Raw genomic sequence first — 20,668 nt, 5'->3', positions numbered from 1 at the left:
TAGATAATAAGATATCACGTGGCACCTGGGTGGCTCAGTCAGTTAAGCGTCTGCCTTTGGCTCAGGTCATGATCTCGGGGTCCTGGGATGGAGCTCCATGTCAGGCTCCCTGCTAAGTGAGGAGTTCTTCTCCCTCTCCCTTTGCCCCTCCTCCCTGCTCCTGCTCGCGCTCTCTCTCTCAAATAAATAAATAAAATCTTTTAAAAAAGAAGACATCAATTCAGCCCAAACTGATCTATGAATTCAATGACATACCAATTAAGAATCCTGTCAGGCTTTTCATTGTACATTAAAAAGCTAATTCTAAAAGTTATGTGGAAATGCAAAAGACATACAATTGCCAAACAATTCTGAAAACAAGATCAAACACAGATGACTTATACTACCTAATTTCAAGATTTACTGTATAGCTATAGTCATCAAGACAGTGTGATATTGGTGAAAGCACAGACATACCAACCAAAGGAACAAGATGGATAATCAAAAAGTAAACTCACATGGTCAACTGATTTGGACAAAGGAGCCAAGGTAATTCCATGCAGAAAAGGGTAGTCTTTTCAACAATGGTTTTGGGACAATTAGATATCCACATGGAAAAATATAAACCTCAACACACAAAAAATAACTTGAAATGGATGATAGACCTAAAAATAAGAGCTAAAATTAAAAGACTTAAAAAAAATTGGAGAAAATCTTTGTGATCTTAGGCTAGGCCGATCTTAGAGAGGACACAGTAAACACAAAGCATATCATAAAAAGTAAAAATTGATAAAGTGTACTTCATCAAAATGAGAAACCTTTGTCCTTCAACTTTGTTTTAAAAAATAAAATTCAAGCCACAGGCTGGGGGGAAATGTTTGCAAAATACATATCTCAAAAGGACACGTATCCATAACATACGATTATATATTACTACCCAGTAAAGAAGATAATCCATTTAACAAAAGGCTGGGAGCAAAAGACTTGAACACATACTTCGTAGAAGAAAGTACACAAATGGCCAATAAGCACAGTCACACAGTCACAACATCATTAGTCATTAGGGAAATACAAGTTAAAGCTATAATAAGATACATACCCACCAACATGACTAAAATTAAAAGGATTGGTAAATATCAAGTACTGGAGAAGTTGTGAACAACTGAAACTCTCATGCAGTGTCACACAACCCAGCAGTCTGAGATATTTGCCCATGAGAAATAAAAACGTATGTCCTCACAAAGACACACACACAACTGTCTATAGCAGCTTTCTTCATAGTACTGAAAGCCGGGCATCCTAAATTTTCATCAGTTGGTGAATGGATAAACAAATGGAAATATGTTCATACAACAAAATACTGCTGACCTATAGAAAGGAACGGACTGCTAGTAATAAGCAACAACATGGATTTATTTCAAAAGCAGTATACTACCTCGATACTGTTCTCCAGAGGGCTTGTGTTCCCACCGACAGCATAGGAGGGCTCCCCTTTCTCTGCATCCTCAACATCTGTCATTTCCTGTGTTGTTAATTTTCACCATTCTGACAGGTATGAGGTGGCATCTCATTGTGGTTTTGATTTGTATTTCCGTGATGTTGAGTGACGTTGAAAATTTCTTCACGTGTCTGTTGGCCATTTGCATATCTTTTTTGGGGAAATGTCTATTCATGTCCTCTACCCATTTCATGACTGGATTGTTTGTTGTTTTGGGTGTTGAGTTTGATAAGTTCTTTATAGATCTTGGCTACTAGTCCTTTGGAGATACCAGCCTAGAAGAGGACAGTCAATCAAAGTGATTTTCTTTGTAAATATCAAATCTAGAATTGCCTTAGGATATCAAATATCAAATATAAAATTAATAACTGTGTTTTCCTTTGAAGAATATAACAGGAAATTGTGCATTTTCTGAGCATTTCGTCTAAATTTGTAGTATAGTTGTATCATGTTTTGTGTTTCCAATAAGTTTTAAAATTATATAAATATAAAAACTTATATTATATAAATATATAATATTTAGAATTTTCTAAAACAGTTCATTAAAGTATCTCTATGGTGAAAAAAAAAACCAAAACAGTATGCTAGGAGAAAGATACCAGGACCAAAAAGACCACATGACCACACATTTATGATTATTTAGAATTATAAAATTTTTTAAAAAGCAAAATTATTGTCACATCAACCAGATCAGTAGTTATCAGGGGATGGGATAGGAGAAATATACTGACTGAAAAGGGGAAAGGGGGCACTTTTGAGTCTTATATAAATATTCTATATCTTGGCTATGGTGGTAGTTACATGAGTGTATACATTTGCTAAGCTCACCAAAATCTATACAGAAAATTATTGGATTTTATTGCACATTAAATTATGCTTCCATAAAGCTGATTTTTTTAAAACATACACACATGTGTCCATCCCTGATCCAATGGCAGCAAGTGTTCAAAACCATCAAGGGTGTTTTTTTATTCCCTAAAGTCTTCCATGGACACCCAGGTTAACAACTCTGCTACAAGGCTCTGTGTGGGGCAAAAGCACTATCAGAACAGTCAGCCTAAAGGAATTTAAACCCTAAATTGTGCCAGTGGTAAGCCCATACCAGTGACCACTCAGGCTATGGAAGGTCTAACCAGTTAGAGATTTCCCGCTCGGGCCCATCTATGCCACACTGTATCATGTTGGTAGTGCCGCTAATTCACCCATTTAGATTTCAACATCGTCAAGATTTCCTTTTCTTTCTCATTTTAAACCTTACTTTCAGAAAGAGATCGAAAACTTTTCAAATCACTAAATGATTGCTAAGACTGTGTTACCCCTCCCAGCAGTATTTTTATTTCAGTAAAGAATAGAGCTATAAGTGAAAAACCTATTTCCAACATTAGAAATTAAGATGCAGTGAATAAAGGAAGGCATTTGCTTTTTGGATGCAAAAAACTCCTCAGTCCCCCTGAAACTGCATCAAGTAACCATCTATTCCACATATAAGGCCACAACGACTACTTTCTGAGTCCTAGGGCTTTGGATTCTCTTCAAACTTTCCCTCTTTTACTATCTATAGGCAATACATTTTCTGAAGTTGTTTTGCTCTCTTTCAGAAACCAACAAAGTGGAGAGAAAAGAAAGTGAGCAGACCAAGGAAAGGTGAGTCCTGACCTTACAACATTGCTGATAGAGGTATCATCTCCAAAGGATCTATAACTTAACCATCAGTTAAGTCTGAGGCATGCTGAGACCTCAGCAGACATGAACTAATGGAGAGGGAGACAAAAGTGAGACCAGTTAGGATCTGGAAGGAAATGTTCTAGTTATAAATGGGTGACAGGAGGTCCAATGCACAATGCTCAAGGGGTGTGGCAAGCTCAGTCAAGGTAAAGCAAAAAATTAATACCAAGGTGTGCATGGGTTGTGTATTACTCACCATGGTAACCTCAGCACCTATCATGGTGCCTGGACTAGTGGGAATCCTACAATCGTGGAATGAATAGATAAGTGAGGAGTGACAATGTGTTTCTTTAGCTTCAGTGTCTTTGCACCTGCTATGCCCCCTTCTTGGAATCTTCTTCTGCCACTTTTTTGCCTCATTCTTCAGATCTTGGTTCAAGCTGAACTTCTAAAAAAAGAAAACAAAAACCAAAAAACCACCTTTCTTAAACTACATTATGTTAGCCTGTTATCGTGTCACTTGGATCCCTATGCTTTTTCTTCATAACACCAGGTAATACTTACATTTTTGTGTAATTACACTATTAAACTCTATGAACTATACCAAACTTTATAGAGGGTAGGGATCATGTCAGTTAAGCTTAACATTGCTGCCGGCACCTACCACAGTGCCTGGCGCATAGTACATGCTCAATAAATTTTTTCCTACTGTGAAGTTGTAGCAGCAGGTATTTTTTGATCCATAGAAAGTAGCCTTTTTATAACACTAACAATTTTCTGTTGTTATAATTTTCATGGCATCTACTGACTTAGGACTTATTCATAAAATGTACACTGTAGTGGTCTGATAAATATATAACCTGTTAAAAAAGAGTTTCAAGGCAACCCGCTGGCGCAGTGGTTTAGGGCCGCCTTCGGCCCAGGGCCTGATCCTGGAGACCCAGGATCGAGTCCCACATTGGGCTCCCTGCATGGAGCCTGCTTCTCCTTCCGCCTGTGTCTCTGCCTCTTTCTCTCTCTCTGTGTCTCTCATGAATAAATAAATAAAATCTTTTTTTTTTTTTAAAGAGTTTCATGGAAACATAAATGCTATTCATTGGGGGCTTAGCTTCTGTTACATTTGCTTTCAGTTGAGCAGTATTATAAGTTGTTTGGTTTTTATTTATTTTTTCATGTATTTGCTTACTTTCTAGATTCTTTACCTAATCAAATCCAATTAAGCAACCCTAAATATGTCAAGGGGAAATGTGTATATCCTCTCCTTTATATTCTCTTTTGTCCACATACTACAGGCTAGAGAAGACAAAATGTGGTGAGGTGTTTGGTTTTTTTTTTTTTTTCAAGATTTTATTTATTTATCCATGAGACACACACACAGAGAGGAACAGACACAGGCAGAGGGAGAAGCAGGCTCCACGCAGGGAGCCTGACATGGGACCCAATCCCAGGTCTCCAGGATCCTACCCTGGGCTGAAGGCGGCGCTAAACCGCTGAGCCACCCAGGCTGCCCTTTTTTCTTTTTTCTTTTTTCAAGAGTTCAGGTTTTCAGTTGTTTTTACAGTTTATTCAAACTAAGAACAAAAACAGTTCATCCATTCTTTCACCCCTCCTACTCCTCCCCTCCTACTTCTGGCAACCACCAATCTCCTCTCTGTGTCTATGAGGTAGGGTTTTTTTTATTATTTATTTTTAGATTCCACATACAGGAGAGATCACATGGCATTTGTCTCTCTCTGACTTATTTCCCTTATAATGCTTTCAAGGTCCACCCATGCTGTTACAAATGGTGAAATCTCACGTATTTTATGGCTGAATCATATTCCATTATATGTATATACCACAAATTTTTTATCTATTCATCTATCAATGGACACTTAGGTGGTTTCCATATCTTGGCTATTGTAATAAATAGGTGTGGCAAGAATGAATGTGTGCATGAAAGAATACATTAAGATTCCAGGTGATCAGTCCTTTCACAACGTGATAAAATCAGATTATCTGTACCTCCATCCTCCCTGAGGACCAGGGCTCTCAAGAATATCCAGGCTCTGGCCACAGAGTCATGGGGTCAGGCAATCCTAAATCTAAAGCCTGGTCACAAAGATACAGTCATAACCCCCGGGTCAACAGCCCCAGAGTTCCCAGCATTTACCTGAATACACAAGCTGCTGTGAATGTAGGAATCCAGGATGTTGAGCCCGGGTGCTGAGACCTTGCCTGCCCTCTTAGACTCAGTTCAGATATGATCCAGAAGAGCCTGCAGAGAGAAGGCAGCAATCAACATATGGCAGGGGCAGGAAGAGACAACGATAAAGGGTAGTTAAGTGAAGGAAACAGCACATCTCCACCTCTCTCTTCAACGGTTTCTCCTTGTTGCCTATTGCAATGGCCCCTATATTCTCCTCTACCTCTGAAATCTAGAAAAAGAAAGTGGCTCGATTGTAAAATCTCACCCAATTACCCTTCTTTTTATTTTTCCAGAGTACGGTACCATGAAACGGAAAGATCTGATGAAGCCCAGTGTGTTAACATTTCGAAGACAGCTTCAGGCGACAACAGTACTACACAGTTTTAATTAAAGAGTAAAGTCCATCCATTGTTTATATGCCTTCCCTTTCAAATTTTGGCTTACCTTTTTCTCGTCCATTAATATTATTATTGCCACTAATAATAAGAGGCTTTCCAGGGCTCCCTCTAAATGAGAGAGCCTCCCTATAATGCCAGTTCTGCTCCCTACACCAGGAGCAGATTTTAACTTCTTCTTTTCATCTCAGAGCACACTTGTGGGCCATGCTCACCTGACTGGCTCCTGGCTCAGGAATAATGTTTAAGACTAACACCTCCTGTTTCAGATTCAGCCTTCTTTTCTTAATTTTATACATTGTGTTTTATGTAGAACTCCCAATTACTGGACTAATGGCTTTTATCTATGCTTAATTCTAAGATAGTGCCTCATTCCATCTTGTATATTTGTGACTACCTCTGCAGTCTGGGTGGGAGTTTTGTATGTTATGGCTTTATAGTGTTGCTTTAATATTTTGAGACATAAAGAGATGTGTACTATAATAATGTAATTACTATGCCCTGAGAAAATTCTACCCACTGCTGAGGAGCTCTTGCTCCTCTGTGAGGGTCAGTACGAAAATGGTGGCTTGGTGTGCTGACAACAATGAGCAGACCAACTCAAAATTTGGAAGATTAGGAATGATGGAGATAGAACCAGCTCTGAGTCCTGGAGCCACTTCTATCTGGGCTGCTGCTAATCTGAGGAGGATCCACCTGCCTAACAAGCTATGGATAAGCCTTAGCAGGGAGCTCTTTGTAAAGCAGGAAAGCACTATGCACTGTGAACCCTACTTCTCTTGAAAAAAATGGCTGAGATGATGGCTCAGGGCAACTGTTCAAGAGCCAACTGAGAGATCACAATACTTAAAAGAGAAAAAAGAAAAAAGAAAAAAAAAAAAAAAAAAAGGAAAGCTCTTGACAGACCGAGTTGTGCATGGATGTCCTATCTGTCCAGTCCTCCAGCAAGCCCTGGGACAAGAAACGGGTGAACCGTCTGTCCAAAAAGATGTAAGACAGACAGCATCTTCCCTGGTAGTTGGTGAGAAGTTTGGATAATACTTAAGTTACTATGATGTTTCATCTGGCTGGAGGCAGAGTTGGGGCAGGGAGAGCTATCACCTTGATAATGGGATAAATGGAAGGAGGTTTAGGACTCTCAATTTAGGACTGAAAGAGAAAAAGCTAGAGTGCAATTAGGAAGACCCACATGCAAGTCATCCAGTGGTGAGGGTGCTAGGAAGGGATCAGCTGGCTCAGAGCAGGGCTCACAGATTTGTGTCTGAGGACTATCTATATGGTCATTCTCAACCATAGGAAAACTGGGTACATCAGAGGACCATGCTAGCCCAGGAGAAATGAGTTAAGTGACCCTGGCTCTAAGACATCATCACTAATGGATGGAGCAGCCTCAGTCCAAACCAAGAGAGAGAACTTTGGGAGGCCCGATCCACAGAAATATTTCTTCTTATTCTACACAAAGAAACCTAGAAGATTGTAGACAGCTGTGCTAACCGGGCTTGCCTTGTAAGATTTCCATTTATGTGTTCTTCCCTGCCTCTGCCGTCATTGGGCTCTAAGCATCTTGTTGGTTCCTAACATGGTTTATACAGTGAGCTCTTAATAAATTCTTCTTAAATTGATTTAAAGGTCTCCATTTTCTGCTTCTACTTCAACAGTACTGCTCAACCCATGTTACTTCCTCTGTCTTCCTGATATACTTCCTCCCTCTTCATGTCTCCATGGAAGCCTCATTCTCCAGTCACCCTCGCTAGAAGCCTTTGACTTACCCCAAACCCCTGCTCTTCCCTTTTCCTTTAACTATTATATAAGAGAGGAGGGTCTCATATGATTTTAAATGTTTATTTCAGTTATGAGACATACAAAAGTCAAGCCAAGGAAGTTCTTTCTGAGGACAACTGGGAAATTTGGAGTTAGAAAAGGAATATTTGCTTTTCAGTTTGTGACTTTTTAAATTATGTGCTCATGTACACATTAAACAAAAGCCCAATGTTAAATATTCCTTAAAATACCTTGATTACAAAATAAATGCATATAACTGTATTGTATATTTTTAACTTGCTGAGAGTAAATCTTAAAAGTTCTCATCACAAGAAAAGTTTGGACCTAGGTGTGGTGATGGATGTTAGCAAAACTTACTGTGCTGATCGTTTCACAATATACACATGTATCAAATTATTATGTCCTTCACCTAAAATTAGTACAATGTTATATGCCAATTACACCTCAATTAAAAATAAATAAATGCATATATATGCACTAACATATATTGCTTTATGTAGTATATATATATATATAGATGCCATATATATGTATGTATACTACATATACATATATATACATATATATATATATATATATATATATATATATATATATATATGGCATCTGAGGAGACCCAGGGAAATTCTGAAAAAAGAAAACTCTAGGCTCTGTGAGGGCAACAGTGTGTCTAATTTCTTCACCAAGGAAGCCTGGACACCCAAGAGTACCTCAAAGCTATTTGTTCAAAGACTGAATGAAACTTTAACATGCCCTCTGGTGAAAATATTCCCCCTTTATATATTAAATTCTCTAGATTTTCTATGTTCCAAATCTGGGGAAAGAAAAGCCAAGGAGCATCTGGGTGGCTCCGTGGGTTGAGCATCCAACTCTTGGTTTCCACTCAGGTCATGATCTCAGAGTCATGGGATCAAGCCCCATGTTGGGCTCCACACTCCTCGAGGAGTCTGCCTGAGATTCTCTCCCTCTCCCTCTGCCCTTCCCACTCATGCTCTCTTTCTCTCTCTCAAATAAATAAATATTTTAAAAAATAGAAAAGAAAAGCCAAAAGGCTCTCAAAAGAGGTCATGAAGTATACTAACAATACTAGTTAACAATCCTGGTACTTACCTTGTACCAGGGACTCTTCTAAACTGTTAAACTCATTATTCCATTATTCTCCACAATGACCCTGTGATGTAGGTATTGGGATATCATGACCATTTTGTTGATGAGGAAACCTAGACATGGACAGGTCAAAGCAATTAACCCAAGGTCACTAACTTAGTAAGTGACAGAGCTGGAGAAAATTTTGCAAAGCATCATTCTTTCTACCCCTTTGTTTTCCAGCCATAGAAGGGACAACATTTTAGCCGGTTGCAGGTTGAGTGCCTGTATTACATCCTACACTCCCTCAGCCCTCTGAGGTGGTGCCTGCAGAGAATGCATCACTGAGTTTTCCAGAAGCCATTCTATCATCTCATAAGTCCAGAAGCTGTGGATGATAAGGCACATGATATGACCCACGGAAATGAGTTTTTGGTCAGAGGGAAAGTGAACTACAACTACTGCCTCCAACTCCTCCCCCTCCATCCCTACCACTTATTCTTTTGCAATCAACCTTCCTTCCTCTGCCATTCTGAAGCCAGTTTCATCCACTCAGTGTTCTCAAATTTGGTAACCTGAGCTAGAAAGCAAAGACTCATCTCTGACTGCTGTCCTCCTACCTTCAGTACCCACTGTCATCCCACCTTCCTGCCACATTTAATTATCACAAGACCAAGCAAAAATTCTTCTGACTTCAGCAACCACTCTTTCTCTTCTCATTCAGATCCTTATTTCCTCAATCCAAGAGTGTGACCATCACTACCCAACTGATCCCAGTCTACTGTCTCTTTTAACCTGCATTCTGTCCAAAACATCAAAAGGAACAAAGAGATAAATAGTGAAAAAAGGATTTCCTCACATTCCTTTTCCCTAGCCTCTTGGAGGCAACTATGATCTTCAGATTCTTATGTATCTTTCCATAGACATACTACGCCTGTGTGTGTGTACATATACATATGTAAAAATAATGTACATAAATATACACATACACACAAATGTGTGTGTACATATTTTCCCCTTATTCAGGTAGATTTGGTTGTATTCTACACCCGAGCAACTAAACAGCCTAAACATAAGACTGCTAAGATGATTAAGAAAGACATCAGCCTTCCATATAATCCTTCATATTAAAAACAAGTGAGATTCCATTGGCTTTCACCATGCCTGCCTGTTCACTCCATAAGAAAAAATATTGAGAGATATAGAATCCTGCACTATCCTTAAACACAGTTTATTTTTATTTTATTTTTTTTAAAGATTTTATTTATTTATTCATGACACACACACACAGAGAAAGAGAGAGAGAGAAAGGCAGAGACACAGGCAGAGGAAGAAGCAGGCCCCATGCAGGGAGCCCGACGTGGGACTCAATCCCAGGTTTCCAAGATCACATCCCAGGCCGAAGGCAGGAGCTAAACTGCTGAGCCACCCAGGGATCCCCAGTTTGTTTTTTTTTAATAGAGGAGGTTTGCAAACAAGGGATTGGGTATGGGGGAAGGGGCAGAGGAAGAGAGAGAATCTCAAGTAAGCTCCACACTAAGCACAGGAGCCCAAATGGGGCTCAATTTCATGACCCTGAGATCGTGACCTGAGCTGAAACCAAGAGTCAGATGCTTAATCAACTGCAACAACAGTCACCCTGAACTGGATCTCCCATTTCCTGTGTATCGTTTTTGTCTTTCTTGATTTACTCCCTCATTTTGTTGTTACATATATATCAGTAGCTTTCTGAGGAAGGATATATGGGAAATTAATGAGATATTGTGTATCTGAAATGTCTTTATCCTACTCTCTCAATTAATCATTTGGCTTAATATGGAATTTTGGATTAAAAATTATTTCCATTGTCTCTAATTTCAGTATTGTTCCTGAGAAAGCTATAGAAATTCTGACTCCAAATCTTTTTATGTGGAAGCATTTAAGATCTTCTATGTCCAGTGTTCTTAAATTCTGTAATGAAACACAGGTTCATGTACTGTGATTTACACTAAGATGGCCTTTTGTGTCTGAAAATGCATATCCTTCACTCTAGGGAAATTTTCCTGAACTATTTCATTGATTGTTTTTTCCCCTCAATTTCACTCATCTCTCATTCTAGGATATGGATTCCTGTGTTGGATCTCGTAGACTGATCTTCTCATTTTCTTATCTTTCTCTCCTCTTTCCCATCTTTTTGCCTTTTTTCTATATCTTAAAGATTTCCTGAAGTTTATCTTTCAGACTTTCTGTTGTATTCTGCTATCATATTTTAATTTTTCAAGTGCTCTTTTTTGTTCTCTGAATGTTTCTTTCTGCAAGGAGTCTGTTCTTCATTGTTGCAATATCATCTCTTGACTCTCTGAAGATGTTGATAGATTGTTTAAGTCTTATTTTCCCTCCCTTATCTCTATGTCTTTCAAGATGTTTCTTTCTGTTTGTTTCCTTTGGTCTATATTATCCGTGTTGGAGGATTCCTCAGATGTCTGATGAAACTTGATTGTCTGTTCATGATTAAGAGTAAGAAATTAAAAATTAGTTTTGAGGACCCAAGTCTTTGGATGAGCTTGTTAATCTTAGCATTACAGTAAAGGGATCTAGGTGGGCCTTTGGTAGCAAACCGTATTTAGATCTTTCTTCTTCTGCTGGTAGTTTTCTAGTATCTTGCTTGGAAGGGGAAAGTCTGGCAATCAGCACTTTAGGAGCCAAGTGAGAGAAAAGAGATCTGTGTGTGTGTGTGCATGTGTGTGTACGTATGTGCGTGTACATGTGATAGTGGTGGGGTCTCTGCAGGCTTTATTCAGTATGAATAAATGTACTTAATCTATATGTTTTCAATATGGCAACTGCATCTTCGAATGTGTGAGAGGTTTCCCAACTGAAACATTTTCTGCTTTACCCTCTCCAGAGAACAGACCCTAGACTTTTGCCAGGGTGGGAGAGGGAAGTTGCCCAGTAGTGTGGAGTGGGAAAGAAGAGCTCAGCTCTAACTTACTATCAAACAACTTTTACCCAGTCTTCCTTATTTGGGTCCTTATTTTTTCCCCCAACCTTCACCCTCAATTGGTTCTCAGGCCTGCCAGTTCCTGAGGCTTTTGATGATTCTGGAGTATAAACTGGATTGTTTTTTGGGTTTCTGCACCAACAGGTAAGACGTGGCTATCCTGCCTTGAGTTACCACGTATCCATCTACTTTTCATATCCCAAACTGCAGTCTCCTTTCTTATTCTTGTGCTGTTACATTTTTCCATTTAAATTAAAAAATAATTTTTCTTTAGTTTTAGTGGAATCTCAGAAGGTAATGGAATTAAATATGTGTATTAAATTAAATAAATTAAATTAAATTAAATAATTAAATAAGTATATGTAGATGTAGATGTAGATTAATACCATTGTACTTAGAACTTCACTATTCTAGGACTCTACCACTGAGTGCCTTCAGTTTAACATCCAAAGTCATTAACAATGTGACTTGAAACTAACGCAACTGTTTACCAATCTTATTTTTCCCTCTTCTCATCATATCAGAAAATCATAATACTGCCACATTTAGCTACTAAAATAATTTCTGAAATATAACCTGTATTATCCAGTTTGCTTCCATTTATGCTATTGTATATCTCTGCAATATTTCTCCCCATATTTCTCTGTTTACTGAACCCTTGTTTATTAGTAAAGCGTGGCTCAAATACCACTACCTCTGTTGGGCCACATACCTAACCACTCCCCAGGCTGTGTAGTGACACCATATATTTGGATCACAGAATACCCCTTCCAGCAATAATTCATTCCTAATCTAAAACTTTCCTTCCCAAAAAAAAAAAAAATAAAATAAAATAAAATAAAATAAAATAAAAATAAAAAAATAAAAAATAAAATAAAACTTTCCTTCCCTACCAACCATCATGATTCTGGCCATTGGCCAACATACAGAGGAGCTCCAGGTTTCACAGGGAAACTTCAAGCCACTAAATAAGCCAGTGTTATTTTGTGATACAGCACCTTAGTCCTAAACCACTTGGTCTAGGTAGTTTCATTCTCTACATGCCAACTTCTCCCAACTGTCCTAGCTTTGCCAGTTGCCTCCTGTCCTAATCAATTGCCTCCTGTCCTTCCATACCACTCAGACCTGACAATCATCTCCTTCCCCAAGGTTAAAACCTTAGTTTCCCACTCTAAATATGGCTTAGATCCACTCCCTAGAAAAGCTGCCTCTGGCCACCCAAGATAATCATCCCTTGACCCATCTCAGCCTTCTGAGACCATTATTTCAGAGCAGTCACACCAGACCAGGTCTTCCCAGCCAACAGGAAGCAGGATTACAGTCACATGGTCCTACACAGGAGGTAAAGGTGTGCCCTATATCTACTCCTTAATTTTAGTAGACATCCTCATTAACTTAAGTAAAACCTCTCATTTCATGGAATCATAGGGCTTAAAAGAACTCAAACAGTCCTCAGCCCTCATGGGAGGTAGAAGCTGGATACCACAGGAATTGAGAAGCAGGATCTGGAGAGATGTAGAAACAGAAAATGAAGACTCGTTCAGAGATGGGTAGGCAAAGTTAAAGTAGCATAAAAAAGGAAAACTGTTTAAAGGAACATTTCTGAACCTTGCTATGCTTTAAGTTTGCCAGCACGTAGCAAAACATTTCTAATTATGTGAGCAATTATTTTTGGTGGTTCCTTATATATTTGCTAAGAAAATATTTATCTGCAAACGGTGTGTTCACAAGCATTAAGGATAAAAGGCAGAGATAATGAATGAAACAGAAAAAAGATCAGAATCAGTAGTTTTCACATCTTATGAAAAAGCACATAAAATTTCCCACTTCTGCAATTATTTCCTATTAACCTATACTTTTGATTACAGCAATTAATAAATTATCTTTAATGAATGAAGAATGGGGAATACATCTTAGTTTTTTAGGGCTCTACACCTGTAAAGTATAAATCAGAATCACAGAGTTGAGGGAAATATAGATGCTGTGTCTTGGGTCAAGGCTGTCTACTAATGATGTTTTTAGAAAAAAAATAAGTACCCGTGCCTTCTTCATCCTGGCACCATTTGCACTGTTCCCTATTTGCATATACACAAGAACAGTATAGTGTTTTTTATAAACAAGTGCAACATGACAAAGATTAGAGTGCTCATTACTTTTAAATGTTTTATTGTGAAAAGAAGCCCTTAAAAATATATGTGAAGTTATTTCAGAAAGTAGCTCTCCACCTTGGCAGGAGTGCCAGCTTACTCCTATCCATTGCATGAGGCAAAGTGGCTTCTTTTCCCATGATCTGATTTTATAGCACTGTTCCTGAGATGACACACTGTGAACTCATAAGTTTCCAAAATATAGAGAGTATAAAGTAATAAGTCACTGAAGTGTCTTAACAGTCTATTAGACATAGAAGAAATATAGAAAGCATCCAGTGGAGCCCTTCCCCTCTTGCCAGAGCAGAGAAGTGAGGGAGTAACCAAACAAAGAAAGCCAGCACCAGAACTCCTGATCTTTCAGGAGTTCCTGATCTTCAGGTCAGTGCTTTCCACCTTGTAGTGTCCTTCCTCTATGCTTCCTGTTAGCTGGAAACGCTGGAGAATGGGTGTCGACAGATTATAATGCAGCAAGAGCACGGACTTTGGGGTCAGATAGACCTGGCACTGCTATAGTTGGCATGTGACCTTGAGCAACTTACTCTCTCTGATTCTAGGTTTTCTTATATGTAAAATAGAGTTAATAATACCTACCTACTTCATAATATCAAGTGCAATCCAAAAGATGAGGATTATGCATTTGAGAGGAGAGAGAAAGAGAAAGAGGAGGAGGAGGGGAGGGGAGGAGATCCAGCAAACAAGCAATTGTGTAGCTTGTGGCAGTAGGATGGGTTGGGGGATGGTAAGTGAGCATTAATAGTCGCAGGATGGGAACAGGAAGCCATCATGGAGTAACAGTGATGCGTGTGGATTCTTTCATATAACACTCAGCCCAGAAGTCCCTCCACACCCTGCTGAAAGCCAGAAATGCTCCTATAATTCCTCCTACAACAGCTTCACTTAAAGAAGTCCCTCTCTCAGCATCTCAACCCAGGGACTGATATGACCCATTCAATCACCTTACATGCATGGGACCTTTCTATACTTACTACTGAAGCCAAAGTCATCTTTTTAAGGCCTTTATCTTTGTCAAGATTTTTTTCAGACTCAAGAATACCTACTTCTCTGTCAAAGTGACAGAAAGTTCTGCCCTTACTAAATATAACATGAAATTCTCTGCAGTCAGGCTGAGAGAGAAAGGGGGTCTCTCAATGGCCAGGGGAGCCCAGTCCAGATGTTGGAAGACCTCTGCCTTAGAGGGCAATCATACAGAAAATGATTTTGGAGGGTAAGAGTGTACAAATTGGAGGCAGGAAAACCACTTAGAAAACTGGCATAATTAGCCCCTACAAGTTTGGCATTACTAAGTTGCTGAATTAGAAAAGCCTCCTTATATTTCCAGGCTGGATCCTGGTGCCTGAGCTCAATCAGATCAGGGGCAGGGCTAAGTAGATTCCACTATAGAGGCAAATCCAAATGATGAGGAAAGAAAGTTAAGGGAGCTGCTTTAGGAGAGATGGACCACAGGAGTTCTCTGCACTCAATTAGAATGGGATGAAAGAAATCCTAAACTATGTTGGAAAGGTGAGATGATTCAGGTATAGCTACCAGACTAAAAATAGCATAAATCCATCTTCTTTGAATAAACCCATGATTATATGATCAATTACTCATATACAAAGGAGGCAAGAATATGCACTGACAAAAAAGATAGTCTCTTTAACAAATGGTTTTGGGAAAACTGGACAGCTACATGCAAAAGATTGAAACTGGACCATTTTCTTATACCACACACAAAAACAAGCTCAAAATGGATTAAGGACCTAAATGTGACACCTAAAACCATAAAAATTCTAGAAAAGAGCACAGGCAATAATTTTTTGGACATCAGCTGTAGCCAACATTTTTCTAGATATGTTTCTTGAGGGAAGGGAAACAAAAGCAAAATTAAACTATTGGGACTACATCAAAATAAAAAGCTTCTGCACAGTGAGGGGAATAATCATCAAAATTAAAAGACTAACTATGGAATGGGAGAAGAAGATATTTGCAAATGACATATGTGATAAAGTGTTAGTATCAAAACTTACAAAATTCAATGCCAAAGAAACAAATAATCCAATTTAAAAATGGGCAGAAGAGTGTTGGCTGGGTGGCTCAGTTAGTTAAGCATCTGACTCTTGATTTCAGCTCAGGCTATGATCTCAAGGTCATGAGATTGAGCCCCACATCAGGCTCTGCACTCAGGGTGGAGCCTGCTTGAGATTTTCTCTCTTTCTCCCTCTGCCCCTCCCTCCACTCTCTGTCTCTCAAATAAATAAAAATAAATAAATCTTTTTTTTTGTAAATGGGCAGAAGATATGAACAAATACTTCTCCAAGGAAGACATACAGATGGCCAATAGCCACATGAAAAGATGCTCAACATTACTCATCATCAGGGAAATGCAAATCAAAACCACAGTAAGATATCAACTCACACTGTCAGAATGGCTAAAATCCAAAACACAAAAAACAACAAATTAGTGAGGATGTAGAGAGAAAAGAACACTCATGCACTGTTGGTAGGAATGTAAACTGGTACAGTCACCCTGAGAAATAGTATGGAAGTTCGACAAAAAATTAAAAATAAATCTACCATATGATCCAGTAGTTCCACTACTGAGTACTTACCCAAAGAAAACAAAAACACTAATTCAAAAAGATGCATGCATTACTTATTGCAGCATTATTTACAATAGCCAAATTTTGGAAGCAGCCCAAATGTCCATTAATAGATGAATGGATAAAGAAGAGGTAAGATACATTTATGTATATATTTGTGAGGGAATATTATCCAGCCATAAAAAAGAATGAAATCTCATTCACAACAACATGGATGGAGCTAGAGAGGATAACGCTAAGCGAAATAGGCCAGTTAGAGAAAGACAAATACATGATTTCACTCATATGTGAAATTTAAGAAACAAAAGAACAAAGGAAAAAGAGAGCAAGAATCCAAAAAGCAAACCCTTAACTATAGAGAACAGATGGTTACCAGAGCAGAGGGAGAGAAGATGTGAAATAAGTGAAGGAGATTAAGAGTACGCATATCGTGATGAGCACTGAATAATATATTGAAGCGTTGAATCACTATATTGTACACCTGAAACTGATATAACACGTATGTTAACTACACTAGAATTAAAATTTAAAGAAGGGAAAAATAACTAGATTCTTTAATAAAATGAAAACATTAAGTAGTCAATAATAAAACTGTTATCTTTCAACCAGTCAATCACAGTCCTTGATATAGTCATCAAGATGAAAAGATCCTCTTCTATATCATAAATCCAGTATGGGCGTAGGGCAAAGGTAATTTCAGAAATGAGACGTGAAAGACACAGAGCAGGAAGCAGAGGCTCTTTGCTTCCAGAGCACTGGCTACCAAATCATTAAAACTCTTGGGATCAAAACAACAACAACAACAACAACAACAACAACAACAACAACCACAACAAAAAATCTCTTGGGACCCCTGGATGGCTCAGCGGTTTAGTGCCTGCCTTCAGCCCAGGGCGTGGTCCTGGAGTCCAGGATCGAGTCCCACATCAGGCTCCCTATGTGCAACCTGCTTCTCCCTCTGCCTATGTGTCTCTGCCTCTCTCTGTCTCTCATGAATAAATAAATAAAATCTTTAAAAAAATAAAATAAAACTCTTTAAGTTCATATTTGCAACCCACAGCATATATCTGAAGGTTCTTATTAGAACGTGCCAGGGTAGTGTTGCCATGCTAACTGGCAACAACTAGTTACATGCTGTTTTCACCAGTCCACCTGCCACTTTTTAACTGCACACATCAAGTATTTGCCCTCAGGCTTCAGGCCTCACAACCTCTGTAGAACAGTTGAGCTGTATCCATTGATGAGAAAACATAATTAAAAAAAAAAAAAAAAAAGCCATTCCAAACAATCAAAAAATAGTGGGGTTTTTTTGTTTTGTTTTAGTTTTTGTTTTTTTGCTGATTTACTTTTTCCTCTAGTTTTAAATTTATTCGTTGAACGCTCTTAGAGTCATAGTCTCAGGGTTTGAGACTCATTATCAATTTAGAAAGGAAAAAAATGTTTTTTTTTTATGTTAAATTCTATTCCTGTGTCCAAACCAGGTAGGCAGATTAACATATGTGAATGTCCTTAGGGTTTAAAGAGTCTTGATGGAAAAAAAGTATTGTAGCAAGACTTAAAGAAACAAGGTGAATGTAAGCAACTGAGTAATTGCTTATATTCAGAACTTACTACAAGTATGGGTAAGTTACAAAAGAATATGTTGCATCAGGGTCTTAAGCATTGGTTTGATCAAATCTTCCCAAACCTATGTAAGGAAAGGGTGCTGCATCATTGTTGTCATCATCATCGTTGTCATTATCATCATCATCATCGCTATTTATTGAGCATACCACATGTCAGGCACTCTGTTAAATGGCTTATTTTATATTACCTTGGGAAGAAGGAAGAAACGCTGTATCATCTTGCAGAAGTTTAAGATCCTGTTGAGAAGGGAGAACCTAAAGGAAAGCATAATGAAATAGGGTAGTAATCAGAATTTAGAGAAGGGGGACAAAGCATGAGAGCAGCAATGAACAAGTATTTTCCTGTACTGGGGCAGGATGGGGAGGTGCAGTCCTACATTAAGAGTCAGGTATAAGTGATCATGTAGACAGAACTGGCAAAGAAACTGGTAATACTAGGAAATAATTCGTAAAGAAAGAATTCAGTTATGAATAGTCAGGAATCATGGAACTATCGCCAAAAGGGTAAGTAGATTTTGAGGACACCGGAGTATCTCTCCTGCAACTTCTTGTTTGATTCAATGTTTAACCTGAAGATGGAGCCAGTCCTAAGAGAGCAGATGCAAGAGATCAATAGATCATGGTGATATCATGCAGACCTGTTTCTAGCCAAACTTTTGGTTATGTAAGCCAATAGTTTTTCTCTCTCCCTCTTCTTCTCTCCTCCCATTCTTTTTGATTCAAGTTGGTTTCATTCCTTGAGTCAGACTTTCTATTCTTGATTGATACATCACAGAATGAAAAGTCTTGCTCCAGCTGAGTCTAAAGGTAGGATCAATATCCTCCTCTCTGTTTCATTTTGGCTTGTATTTTCTTTGCATGTTGACCTCCTCTCCTAGTACAGGCAGATTTCTTCAAAACAGCTAGGAAAGATAGTTGCAAGAAGTTCCAGCTTATGTTGTCTGGACAATCTTTTTTGTTAGCTTCAGCAGAAATAATCTTGAGAGGATGCTGATTAGGTTTGTTTGGGTCATAAATTCATCCCTGAACCAATCACCATAACTAGGGATTTCTGACTTTATTAAACAGGTCCAAGTATTGCTCTCACTTCTCCCTCCCAAAAATCCCAGGGGAATGGAGTCAACTCAAACTCAAAAACGACAAGATGTTGTATGGGGAAAAGTGGTATAATGAATGTTGGCGCCCAAACCCAGGTCCCATTTATCTGGCTAATGCACACATCCCCCTGGGTGCTGTGAGTGTTGACGCTAAACAACCCATAGCTGCCTTCTGATTCTGAAAATTGCCCTTGGCCAAATAGGAACTTCCTCCCCTAATTTTATCTTTAAAATCTGATTTTGTTCATTATGATTTTTTATTCATTTTGATTTACTTAAAATATTGCATTAAAATAGTATTCATCTTGACTACTGAATTTTCATCCCCTTCAAATTTTACCCTGCTCCCCTCACCCTAGCCCTGGCCCTGGCTAAGAAGCTAGCCACCAGCCCCCCATCATTCCCTCTGGGGACAGACCTCAGTCAATGATTAACTGATGTAGGGGTACAAAAGGTCAGCCCCATTGCCTCAAGACAGGGCTAACTCCGCCACAGCAGGAGCTTCCCCTGGATTTAGATCCTGCAGTTAGTCTCTAGCTAGGACCGCAGTCTTGCTGGGTTTTATTCCTGCCCAATCCTTCCTTCCTCAGTCTCTTTTTTATGAGAGCATTCCCAGCAAGTTAATGGATAAGATTCCCTGTCTTCAGAGAACCCTACCTAAAATAGTTGGTACCAGGAAGGGTTCTAGAAAGTAGACACTAAAGGTGAGTTTCTGAAATTCAACGACTCATCAGCTGGATAACAATGAGAACTAGCTTGGATGCTGCGGAAGTAGATTAAAAAAATTTGAGTAGACTCAAAAAATTCCTAATCTCAGACTGCATATGAGATATTTACATGACAATTTGTTAGGGGGAAGGAGACCAGCACCAATATTTTTAGAAGCTCCTAGGTGATTTCAACACGCTGACGAGTTTAGGAACTACTATCTCGGGCAATTGAGGGGTATGGGAGCAATAGTGACTTTAAAAAAGGACTGTGGAATCGGACAGCTCTTGGTAATCACTACTGATTCTTTGCAGAGAGTAAAATCACAGGCTCAAGTTTATTAATGAACAATTTTAAACAATGGAAGAGTCAGAGTATCTCCTTGACAACATTTAAGGAGATACTCATTTCCTACAGCAGGAGGGGAGGCATGACTGAAGACTAGGCTGAGGATTTATCGAGAACCTTGAATTGCCTGAACCCTCTAGGTCTGCACAAGTGACCAACTCTCCCTTGTTGAAAGATACAGCCCCCCTGCTGCTTAAAGGTTATAAAGAGATCTCAATGAGGCAGTGCGTTACAAGGAGGGTTGCCAGATAAGGTGCAAGATGCCCAGTTGAATTTGATAAACAATGAATACTCTTTCAGTATCCCAGTTCCCTGTATCTTGTACTTCCATTTGCTACAGCTGGCAACCCTAATTTTTTTAAAGGTTTCTTTACTTGTTCTGAGGCGAGGGGAGGAGCAGAGGGTGAGAATCATTAAACAGGCTCTAGCCCAAGAGCCCAATGCAGGGATCAATCTCACCACCCATGAGGTCATGAACTGGGCCAAAACCAAGAGTCAGACCTTTAATGGACTGAGTCACCTAGGTGCCTGGTTTTTAAGGCAACCCTTTTTTTTTTAAGGCAATTC

The 20,668-nt window shown here is 38.9% G+C and overlaps 1 protein-coding gene and 1 long non-coding RNA gene across 9 annotated transcripts in view; one reads left to right on the top strand and one right to left on the bottom strand.

The window, feature by feature from the left end:
- Window positions 1-7,347, top strand: part of CD86 (CD86 molecule) — a 90,801-nt gene extending 83,454 nt beyond the window's left edge. For 7 of the 8 annotated variants that reach the window (XM_077884033.1, XM_077884028.1, XM_077884026.1 and 4 more), the window contains 2 exons: window positions 3,076-3,121; window positions 5,624-7,347. In XM_077884033.1, coding sequence (XP_077740159.1) covers window positions 3,076-3,121; window positions 5,624-5,717 — 140 coding nt within the window. In that variant the 3' untranslated portion in view covers window positions 5,718-7,347. The remainder of the gene's footprint in view (window positions 1-3,075; window positions 3,122-5,623) is intronic. The other variant, XM_077884027.1, reaches the window with a different exon arrangement.
- LOC144305291 (uncharacterized) overlaps window positions 1-20,668 on the bottom strand; it is a 56,513-nt gene that overhangs the window by 27,016 nt on the left and 8,829 nt on the right. The window contains exons 3-6 of the long non-coding RNA XR_013372342.1: window positions 18,137-18,203; window positions 5,295-5,399; window positions 3,399-3,590; window positions 1,415-1,752 (exon numbers count right to left, since the gene is read on the bottom strand). This is a non-coding gene — a long non-coding RNA (uncharacterized LOC144305291). The remainder of the gene's footprint in view (window positions 1-1,414; window positions 1,753-3,398; window positions 3,591-5,294; window positions 5,400-18,136; window positions 18,204-20,668) is intronic.

The sequence above is a fragment of the Canis aureus genome, chromosome 35 (assembly GCF_053574225.1).
Source record: "Canis aureus isolate CA01 chromosome 35, VMU_Caureus_v.1.0, whole genome shotgun sequence".
Classification (NCBI taxonomy): domain Eukaryota; kingdom Metazoa; phylum Chordata; class Mammalia; order Carnivora; family Canidae; genus Canis; species Canis aureus.
Note: the sequence above shows the minus strand (reverse complement) of the source record. Positions and strands in the feature narration are given on the sequence as shown.